The sequence below is a fragment of the Rhopilema esculentum genome, chromosome 16 (genome assembly GCF_057945365.1).
Source record: "Rhopilema esculentum isolate cy_ngs chromosome 16, ASM5794536v1, whole genome shotgun sequence".
Classification (NCBI taxonomy): domain Eukaryota; kingdom Metazoa; phylum Cnidaria; class Scyphozoa; order Rhizostomeae; family Rhizostomatidae; genus Rhopilema; species Rhopilema esculentum.
In genome coordinates, this window is record NC_142830.1 from 4757822 (window position 1) to 4769821 (window position 12000).

The 12000-nt window shown below is 35.0% G+C and overlaps 1 protein-coding gene across 1 annotated transcript; it reads right to left on the reverse strand.

Annotated features, from left to right (window-relative positions):
• Positions 1-1094: 1094 nt before the first annotated feature.
• Positions 1095-7788, reverse strand: LOC135682714 (V-type proton ATPase subunit F). The gene is made up of 5 exons (XM_065197720.2): positions 7632-7788; positions 7324-7405; positions 3576-3658; positions 2678-2800; positions 1095-1259 (listed from the first exon to the last, which is right to left on the reverse strand). The coding sequence occupies exons 1-5, from the start codon at positions 7755-7757 to the stop codon at positions 1230-1232; spliced, it is 444 nt and encodes a 147-aa protein (XP_065053792.1). The 5' UTR covers positions 7758-7788; the 3' UTR covers positions 1095-1229.
• Positions 7789-12000: the final 4212 nt, after the last annotated feature.

Consider the following 12000-nt stretch of genomic DNA (forward strand, 5'->3'; position numbering starts at 1 on the left):
TCCTGTTTTGAAAATGGAAATCTAGCCGGTCCAGTCATCAACCGTCAAGAGTGTCGATTCAGCTAAAGCAAATAGCAATGTCTTTGGATGCAAGTTAATATACTTATGTCAACCAAAGCTAAAAAAGTAGTTTCGCAAATCTAAGAGCAGGGAACTCGAAAACAACGATCACCAGAAATAATGGAAAGAAGATTATTTAGAAAAAAGTCGAGAAACCTACTTAGCCTTTAAGTGCATGGGAAGATGATTCAAAACAACCAGAAGCATAAATCAAGATCTTAAACCACCTTTGTATTAAAAAACTATAATTTTTAAGGCTGTAATGTATTTTTTCAAATTCTTAAAACTTTAGAGATAAAAAATTTGATAGAATTATCTACCAATCCTGCAATTAAAATCTACCTTTTATCCAACGTTCATATTCTGAAGAGTATCAGTTTACTATGTTTTCGATATTTTGTGCCATCTTCGAATTTTGCGGTACAAAAACTTATTTCATCCTTGGATTATATAAAACTTTCGCCTTGGCATTTTGTATAAATATTTCAAGAGTTTGAATTAAATTTTTGATTACAACTTTGTCACGTCAATTTCTAAAAACAGGACCGTTACACATGTCAAAGCCCAATATGATGAACAGGACCGTTACACATTTCCCATTCCAATTTGATGAAACCACAATTCCTGGAAGGCTTTCGAGCGAAACATCATACTCAAATAAGCCTTAAAAATTACTTTGACAGGTGACCATGCTTGGCGACATTGACGCAAGCAAACCTTCTGCCAGTATATCTGTTGTTTTGTTAAACAGTTAATCTCTTTTTAGGCTGGGTTACACGAAGGAATAACTAACAAGAATAATTGTTCTTTCGAGAATTTTTTTCTTTGGCGTAGATCCAATTTATTATTTCGTGAATAAATAGACGTAGATCGTGGATTTCGATTCATTGTAAAAGAATCGAGCATTATTGGTAGCTACATATCTTACCAAAGGAGCCTTAATAAAGACCGTACGCGGACACCCAATTCATTCACTATCAAAAGTATCAAATATAAATGCCCAAAGAATAGCCGAGAATGGAAAAAGTCAGACATTTTGTCGAATCAAAATATCCAAGACAACAAATTTCTAAGCAATATGCATTAATTAAATGATAAAAAAGAAAAATTCACATTTATTTCAAGGCTATAGAATAAATTATAATTGGTTTGATTTTGGAGTTTCTTGTTTATCGGAAGTCTTCCGCCGAAAACATACCCTGAAAAAAATCATATCATTAAAGAAAGTCAACAAATATATATTGCAAATAACAAAGCAAAACTAACAGAACAAAACGACTTTAAACTAATGATGGTCCATGGTAAATACGGAACATGATAGCTATGACCAAACAGAACTGCTTCCAGTTCGGATATAGATTACTCAGTTTCAACTTCTACTTCCCTGTCAGTCAATAGCAAATTTCATCAAGTCAAAAAGTTCGCTTAACCTCAGTCTTCAAAATAGGAACGAAAACTAGAGACCTATATAGCCATTCAAGGTTACTTTTCAAACCACCATTTATGTAGAACAAAAAATCTAATATGTTTTCGATAAAATGTATCCGGTTATTATGAACTTGACTTTATAGTTTGTTTTAACATAAAGACAAAATACTCAAATCGACATAGCAAGGAACACTAGGGCCAATCCACCCTAAATTTCTGGCTCATAAAGCTAGCTTGAAAAAGCTTTATCTTCAGAGTGCTGCAAAAGTACCTTGAAATTTCGCTACAAACACCTTATATGGTACAGGCTAAAAATTTAACTTCACTTCAACTATAATGTAGCTTAGGGAAACGTTTTCAGTCTCCATCTTGAGAAAATTGCAAGGCCGAAAATTTCAATATTATATTTCAACAGGCACAGGAATTGCTGTGTGCTAAACCCAAAACCGTTCTATAACTTTCTGTAAATCAACCATTGATTGCCTAGCTCAAATCTGAGTTTGCTAAACGTCATATTTGCTAAAAACTTTTCATGACGGACAGAGACAATATCAACAGTGGCGGCTCGTGACTTTCACAGTTGGGAGGGCAGACCATCAATATTGCGATAATCGATAGAAAGAGTTTGCAAATTTTTCACTGTATTCATGGTTCGATGTTGATCGTCATGGAGCGCAGAAGAAAAAGCATATATAGATGTGGTTGTTGTTTAGCGATGATGTCATTTTATGGGCAAAATTTTTCTTGCCCCGAATTCCTCCAATTGAGCCAATCACAGGCCGCGTTTCGCAATGCTCGAGGTCGAAAATTAGCTTGTGCGCATGTCGGCTAGGGGCAAAAAAAACTTTGCCCGTAAAATGACATCATCGCTCAAGGCACTAGCGAGCCAGAAGCGAGGCTAAGGACGAGACGGGATAGCAAGGAGCTTTTTCTAGAAGAGATACAAACTTATATAATTAGCCACAGTAAGACTATCTTCAAAATTAAATATGAATATCATAGTTTTCCTCTGAATCTTCTTGAGCTTGAGAGGGCATTGCCCCAGATGCCCATTAGCAAAAGCCGCCACTGAATATCAAACTATCCTTTGAAATTTGGCTCAAATCACAAATTTTGAAGAACATATAGAGGCACAGCAACAACGAAGTTATCCATATAAAATTACATATCGAATTTCAGACATGATTACCTTGGCTCTCTTCAAAATGGAATCCTTTGATGAGTCATATGGATAATCTTTAGACGGAATCTCAAGAATAGCAGGGATAGCTTTATCATGAGCATCTAAGACATGTCGGATTTCTTCAGCAATCTAAAGAGTGTTAAGCACAGTCATCTTTAATAAGGGAAATTCATTACCAAGTGACCTATAGCAAATCATTCTGCCAGGAAGATCTGTCATAAATGTTACATAATATCCTCATATCAGCAAGTGCATGTTAACTATGGACGTCTACAATCCAGACAGAAAACTTGAGATTCTCCAAAAAGCAACATTACACTTTTTCAAAGAAGATAAAATATTTTTCAAACCCCTTCCCAATTCAATGTTAAGCTATTTAAATTGCTCTCAGATGATAGAGGTGAAATATTTGGGGCGATAGAGAGGATGTTAAGCTATTTGAATTGCTCTCAGATGATAGAGGTGAACAATTCAGGGTGATAGAGAGGGTAAGGTTTTTTACGTTGTAATTATTTTTTTGAATTTTCAAAAACTAAAATTTGCTTTCACAACAATTACATAGAAAATGACTAAAAAGAAAAAAGGTTTGTTCCGAGAGCCACACTCCTAATTGAATGCATGGATGTGATTCATACATGTAACATTTAATTACTACTGATGACCGAACAAGATGTTATACATTGTAACTTAGGGCTTGAAAAACTATAACTAGTGCATTCAAGATCTTGCAAAATAAAATTATATACAATCGGTTTCCAAACAACAAAAATCAAGAGGACTTTAAATTTTCTTATTTAAGTACTTCTGGTCGGTCTCTCCTCGGAATACAGATTTTGCATAAAAAGACTTCCATCATATGAAACCATGCAACTAATCACATAAAACCTTTTCTTTATCGCCTTACCTTTTGTGTAATGAGAATAATGGCAATATCAGACCTGCTTGTGAATGCATTAAATGTTTCCTCAATTTCATGAATGGTAGTTTCTAAAATAAAAAAATTAAATTTTCAACAAGTGTGGAAAAAGAGAATTGAAAATGTGATGAAGCTAATGTGGAAACATATAAATAATGTGCATTACATAGATTCCCATGGACCGATTTGCACTGAAATTGATACATGCTTGTTCCAGGTTATTTTCAAGGTGGAGATCTGCAAATTTACCACCATAATTCTGTCAGAATACAATTTTTTATTTTGTTTTTGCTTGTATTGAAAATTTTACACTTGTATTGAACAATCTAAGGTGTATGGATTCAACTGCAAAACAGATACTTATTAAAAATGAAACTTTTCATTTTCAGTTAACACTCATGGTCCAATCCCTATCAAATTAAAACATGAGCACTAGTACCTAAAACTTCCATGTACACAATTTCTGGTCCTTAATCCAAGTCTGAAGTCAATTTTGTTTTATGGCATGACGAACAATTTTTCATTTAATTTCTAACTAGCTCTGGAAAAATAGCTCTGTGCTTTAAAACTACTTACTCTCTACCTCACGAACAAAAGTAAGATCCATTTTAAATACAATCAGGGCTTGATAAAGTGTCAAAAACCGGGAAGGCTTTTGTGTAAAAAATTCAGGACAAACTACCAATCTAGGTGGAGCATGCAAGAGATGGAAATGGTGATTGCTGTTAATGGCTAAAATATTAAAAAAGATGAAAGTATCCTTAATTATAGTATGAAACAATATCAAGCAATAAAACTAACTGCCATTTCGTTTGTTGCTTGAAAAAATTAAGGACACAATCGCTGCAAATTTTCCCTTTTTGTCATAAGCTAAAGTTAATTTAAACTCTATAATGCTATTTCTGTTGAGAAAACCATCCTCATTCTAAAGTAATTTTCTGTTAAAGCAGTTCTTTGAAAACATTCTGTCTTTGCGTAATTAAACCTTACTTAATGTCTCTTATCTTAAACAATTTTATATCCTACCCATTACATATGAAAAAAATCTTGCAGGCACCTTTTGCAAAACAGTTTGTGCTCGTAGGCACAAACAATTTTTGGGAGGTCTGAACGTAATTGTCTTTTACAATGAATAAAACAATGCCCAAGTTTGTTGTTCAAAATTTGGCTGCATTGAACCCCTTGTCAATATGCACTGACCAAGCACTAAAATACAAGGGGGCTGGGGTTTACTTAAGAAACACAAGTAAAATATTTTGAGTTTATAAAATATTGCTGTTGTTACATTGATTTATCAGGGCTACCCACCCCTATAAACAAAAAGTTGCATCTCAGTCTTTGGCACTGACAACATGTTACTTGTGATGTTAGAGATCATCACCTACCCCTGATGATATTCACCTGGAGCTTCAAGCTGTCAGAAACAATGTTCATTCCCAGCTTCAGTTAACTATATTCTAGAAATGGTAAATGCAGTCCTGGTAAACTTGTGCAGTGGCACATCGACATCTCTTCTCATTTGCTTTTTTTAACTTCTTGCTAATTTTCTTTAAAGAAACTTAATTTATTTTGCATGTATTATCTTGGTGGCACTTTAAAGGTGAACTGACACACAAAACTATTTTTTGATATAATGCAAAAAACGATGCTTGGAATCTTAATTTCAAGTTTTCGGTTAATTATGATTGTCCGTTTTGACACAATTCTACTTTAAATGTCATGAAATTATCGTCGAGTGCTCGACCATTGTCGGCATTTCATGTGACCCAGTGCGTGCCACGTCACAAACACCATGTTTTTATTCCTTGAATGCAAATCACGACAGTTCAGTTCATCTTGCTCAGTTACTATTCAAGGAGATCCATGTAGCCTTTCATCCAAGATATGTGAAAATTTGAGACTAATGAAATGTACGAAGGATATGTGCTGGCTGGTACTGCATTATGATAGGAGGGAATTCAAGTTTGGAAGGAATAGGCATTTTTCGCTGCTCAAAGAAATTCTCAATTCTGAAGTTAATCATGCGGACGAATGTTTGAATTTTATCATTTTATCATGAAAATCTATCCAAAATATTATTACTTTGATATGTTATTTCTACATCAAAAGAAATCATAAATGTTGTTTTGGGTTTGCAAACTCATTGGCTCATCCGAGTTACAGGGGTGCAGTGGCCTGGGAGTTAAAATTTATACGAAGTTGTTTTCTTGCAAATAATGACTCGATCGAACCAGGTTCTTAACCCCTAAAAATCTTTTATGTGATTGAATAAAGAATATGCTGAAAAAGAGTGACTTAAATTCAAAATCTTTATCACATATATTAAAGTTAATCAGGATCAAAGACCAAGATACAACTTTTTGTTTGATGGGGGGGCAGCCCCGATAAATCTGTATAACAGCAGCCGTATTTTAGAGAGAAAAAAAGTATTTTACTCTGGTTTTGAGAAAATCAAAAATCCTGCCATTTTATTTATTGTACCTATATTTGATATGTTGGCTGGCCACACACTGGGTCCTGCAAGACAGAGGAAGGGCCTCAGACGCGTTGAATACTACAATATTCTTGAAAATCTTATTGTGAAAGGTTTGCAAAGGAGTCATAATCTATTTTCCAATCAGGTTGTCAAAATGGAGCCAAAACCTACTCAATTAATGTATCAATGCTCTTCCGCAAAATCATAAAAGTAAGGCCTTCCAGACTGCCGTGCTGCTCAAGTGATTTGAACATGGTGTTTCACTGTTTGTGACGTCATGATTTTGTAGAAGGCTCAGGTAAACTTGTTTGTGCTCGGAAAATGTTCGGCGGCTAACTTTGACTCTCAACAACTCAAAAACTGTGTTGAATATTAAAAAACTGATAATGTCTCAGTTGTTTATGTTTGATATGCTTGCATTTGAAAGTTGTGTTGAATATTAAAAAACTGATAATGTCTCAGTTGTTTATGTTTGATATGCTTGCATTTGAGGTCAAGCAGTTCACCTTTAAAAGGATTTAACCCCTCTTGAAGAGCATGTTTCCAGCATTCCATTTTTTATGTCTCCTTCTTCAGAACATTTCAGCTCGCATGTGCTTGATTTCATTACAATGGTTGAGACAAGTTTGATTTAAATGGAGTTTGATGGAACTTATTGAATCATTTTGTTTTGATGTAAGTTGAAGGAATAAAGCTGGCTTTGTTTCGTTATTGCTACCGGTGAGCTACAAGCACTGCCAAAATTACTTGGAAAACCGAACATTTCCACTGTGTTTTCTCTTTTTCCCCTGTTTTCCTGAATACTACTTCTTCTGCCCCCCCTTCCCCCGTATAGTATAGAAAAATATCACATAAGCCATAAGAAAAAGCGTACTCCATATAACCCCTTTTTTCTATAGTAAATCAACATTGTTCTTAGGGGAAGAGGGGGTGGCTGAATTTGCCTTTGGGAACTGATGTTAGTGTTCCAGGACTTTTGGTAGTGATTGTATGTGAATGTCCTTCATATACACAGGCTTTAAAATATGGTCGCTTGCTGAAAATGTATTGCTGAATTTCTACTGGCAGAGAACATGTCTTGAAATAACTAATCTCTAACACACCAAAAAAGCTTTTGGCGGCACTTTAGAATTTTATTTTGATTGACAATCCCTATACTGGGGCTCGAGTGTAAACTGGGATGCCCTATACTGGGGGAAACATTACCAATATGGCTAGGTAAAATATGCAAGGATTGTTTTCAAAATAAAATATCATTACCTTTAGACACAACAAAAAAGTTCTTTTGCCTTTTAGAATTCACTTCTCCGATTCCCCCCAACAGGAATCCAGTGCAGGTATCCTATTAAAGAAATGTTAAAAAATTACACATCTAATGCATAAAATAAACATAGAACGGGAAAACTGGTCAGTGAGTTTAGTTTCAGACTTTAAACTCTTAAGAATTTTTCTTCTTAAAAACGATTTAATAAGTAGTTAAATGACATGAGTTTCTTGGATAAATGCAGCAGAAAGTTTAACAAAAAGAATTAAAATGACTGCCATGATCTTTACACAAATTCTGTCACCTGATCTCCAATAACTGCCATTAGTTTTCCACCCTTGCCTTTCCCCGCCATTTTGAAGATGACCTGCAACAACTGGAACCAGGAGCTGCCTCGCTTACATGTATCAAGAAAGGAGAGGAAAAACATTGGAAGGCGTCAGCTGATTGTACTACCAGTACTCTCCAAATTTACTACTACTAGCCACTCACTAATCTAGTAAACATCCCTATAACGTTTGTAACCTATTCCTCAAAATTTGATAAAGAGCCGTGTGACCACGCCCCTTCAAAAATATCATCATTAAAAACAAAGCAAATCGGTAACCAGGCAAATTGATTATGTAAATCCTCGAATTGCCTCCCCCGAATCGCTCCACCCTAGAATTGTAAATTGTCAATAAGCCCTCCCCCCTCGTATAAGCTGTTACTGCTACCATAAATCCTAATAAATCCTCGAATTGGCCCACTCGATGTGTTGATTTTTGCCGTCTGAGGGTGCCTTTGGTGTTTTTTTGAATTACTACAAAAATTCATACTTTCGGTAACAATTAATTAAACGCTCCTAAAGAAATTCCTATCAAAATATACGAGGACATTTAATAATGTCTTCTTAATGTCTACTATAATTCTATAACCCCACCCCCTCGTATTAGCCCCCCCCCCCCTTTAGCAGCCCCCATCCAAAAATAGTAAAAATAAATAAGCCCCTGGGGGGCTAATTCGAGGGTTTACGGTAATAATCAAAGGTTTAAATGTATTTAGCAAAGACTACAGTTTAAAACTAAAATGTGGACATTTCGACTTGAATGTACTTTGTTCAGGAAGGAAATAAAATTTCATCATTAATGTTGGCCTCGAATGCAAATTCAAATGGTTTGTTGAATCAATTCAATAAAATTCGTATTGAGCAAAATATAACAGAGCTAAGCCAACATTTGCAAAAAAAATTGAGCAGCTATGGAAACAAGTATAAAGTTAGTAATAGTAACTTTAAATGATAATAGCAAACTAGTAATAGCAAGGGACCAAGTAAAACTCTTGAGGGTCATGGCCCCCCTCCCCGCGTAGAAACCATACTACATTCCTGCTCTGTAAGCCTTTACGGGTCCTTCGTTTGCTTATGAATTTAGATAACACAGTCGACTCCGCTTAAAGCCATACTACCCGTTACAGTCACATAAAATTTCGACACAAATATGGAAAACTATTGATTTTAACTCCGCTTAAAGTCACTTAGGAGCGATTCACTCTTGTAAATAGTGTACGAGACTTCAACCAAAACAAAAGGATTTGTAGAGATTCACCGATAAAACAAAAGGATTTCTACCAATGGTGCCCGAGATATCCGTAAAGTGATTTGCCACTTGACAGTCACATTCCGTTTAAAATTTTCATGCAACATTTATGTGTCTATAACTGGAGTCTACTGTATTGGCAGTAGTTTAGAGCCAAAAATGTAGAGGTGGGAGCATAGAGATTTCTCTATATTGTATGCAAAATGAACGTTTCAGTTGTTTTCGTTTGCATGGTCCCTCAATATCATTTTCTCTCCTTTTCCATTTTTTCTAGGGTTAAATCATCTTCCAATGTCTACCTGTTACTTGAATAGAATTTTACCAGCATTTCATGAAAAAATTAATATCGGTTCAATCAAAGATTTTATCCTGGCAGCAATTAGCCATGATATTTTAGAATTATCCAGAAATAAGAGCAGGGGGCGCAGCCCCCTTGTGCCATTGCTTGCACGGTATTTTGTATCGTTCTTTGAAACTACACGCAGTGTTTCGCTCGAAATCGAGCCTGCTACATTCCAATATAAGAGAAAACCAAATCTTCAAAATAACTTTAACAAATGATCGCAGTAACAAAATTTTAGAATCCTTTGATTTTGGTCAGATAACCTGCAAGAACATTGAGCAATATCTCTGAAGATACAAAACCGGATAAATATGCTGCAACTTCGGTAAAAGAGCTGAAATTTGCAAATGGATTATTGTTGGTTTGGCATTGTACAAAAAGTTAAGTTTAGAGCAAAGTCCAAACTATAGAGATTTGATGAGGAAAGAGCCTTTGCTATTGTTGCTTTACTTCGAACACATTAACTTATATATACATACACGTGAATACCAAGGAATTTTGGGGATGTTGCACCCCCTATCTTTGAAATTATTTGAATTGGTCAGAAATTTTCTACGCGAGTGCAGTATATTCAAGATCTTCATGGCTTTAACCCTTTTCCACAATTCTCCATTGCTGCTGTCCGTCCAGTGAACGGAATGAACTATGTTATGTATGAAATATATATTAGTAAATGGAAATTATCAAATGCATAAGCTTGCACAACGGAAGCAGAACCTATCTATGAAGGATACTTTATTTTCATAACTTCTCAAATATTAATATATTGCTACATTTCTACTGTCTGAGTGAAAGCAAAAACAGAGTTACACTTGCCTATTTGCAATTCGTTTTAAAACAACAGGCTTGAAAAACACATCAGAGCAAACTAAAGGCTCATCCTAATGCTGTAGTTACTTTTTGTTTTGAAAAAGATGTCAAATTGGAAACCAGTATTATCACTAGCCAAATTTTAGAAGGCGTTTCAATGAGAAGACTTTTCAATTCCCATGACCAAGCTATTTTTTATACCTGAGAAAATACAAAAAACAGATAGCCTAGTTTAGAGACTACAATTAAGCAAATTCAATAAACACACAGTTCAATAAAAAACTCCACATCTGAAATACAATCCTAAAAAATACATTATAGTTCCACATTTCAAGGAATCCGGGAAAATTGCAAGGAAACTCAGAATTTGTTAGTTGAAAATCATCTGCCAAAGGGCAACTAACTCTAGAGATTTCTTGACTGACTTCTGCCATATCACTTTGAAATTTTTCTGTAAGAAAAATCCACAGCAGCTGTAGCATGTCTAAGTTATGCCACCCATATTTGTCTCCAAGAAATGTATCCCTTTCTGAAAGGAAAATTAGGAAATTAAACAGTAAAAGCCCCGAGTCATAAAGCTATGCATGAATGAATACAAATAACTGGGAGAGAAAGCACAACCCTATAAAGAGAATCATAGATTGCTTTATTGCAATTTAATTGACAAACAAAAAACAATCACATGAAACACATAATGTATTAAGAAATGTAGAACTTGATTTCCAAATGAATCCTCTGGTCAAAAGGTGTAGTGTTTGTCATTTATGGTCATCAAAGATTTTAAAAAAATTTAAACCAGTATAAATTGAAACAAACTCAAGAAATTTCATACCAAATTCCGAAAAAAAGAGATGGGAAAATTTTACCCTGAATTGATGCTCACACATGTCAAAGTTTGTCTCGTGTTGATGCTTCCGGAATTCTTTCTTTATCTGCTCTTTGTAAAAGTCTTTGCTAGTGTATTTCAGTTTTCGGGAACAACATAACAGCTGTCGGTATAGCCTTACAACATTGGCAGAGGTATATGCAGTTAAAACTGATGCCATGATGCATGAATTAAAAAGCCAGTCACATGGTCATGATTACCTCTATAAGGCAAAACAATACCAATTTTAGATAATGTCTCTGATGAATATTCTAACAGAATGATGCGTTGCCTTTCCAACTCAATTTAATAACAGGTCATTTCAGAACACGATTGGAACTTTCCGATGTAAAAAATTGACACTTTTCTATATGACCTAAATTATAAAAGCCATATACAAGTATTAAGGTTTTCAACAGCAACAGATATAAATATTCACATTCATTTTCTTCTCAGACAATCAATTTCTGAAAGAAAATATTTGTTTACAAAACATGGCTACCTCGCTGAAAAAGTTTCAAAATATTTTAAATCATTTAAAAGTTGTATTTTTAGCAAGCCAAACCAGCCTTGTTTTTGCCAGGTTGATGGTGCACCCAAGATGCAGACATGGTATTTTTAAGGGTGAGCCTGACAACTAGTTTTATTCAATCTATATCTGGAAAAATTGATAGTTCTAGTTAACTTGAAATTTTTGGGCAATTCCTGCGCACAGGTACCTGTGGTGCAATGCTGTTGGTACAAGACCTTGTCAAAAATGGTCATACTCTGCAAGCTGGTTTGAAATTAATGTTTGCATGGGCAAGCTACTTAAATAAATACCTTTATGCGGACATGGGTATTGTTATGGGGGGAGGTGTGACACCCCGCTGAAACATTTTTGTTTAAAAAAACAAGCTTTTGTCACCTAGCAGTCCTTTGCCTAAAAACTTATCTCCATATAAAGGATGGCACTTAGTTAGCAAATGGGACCTTGGAAAGCTCCTTTCCAATGTTAAACCAAGTAGCTAATGCTGGGGATATGGTGCTTGGCTAACAGTTTCCCATTGTATTTCTATTGTTTATTGGTGCAATCCAA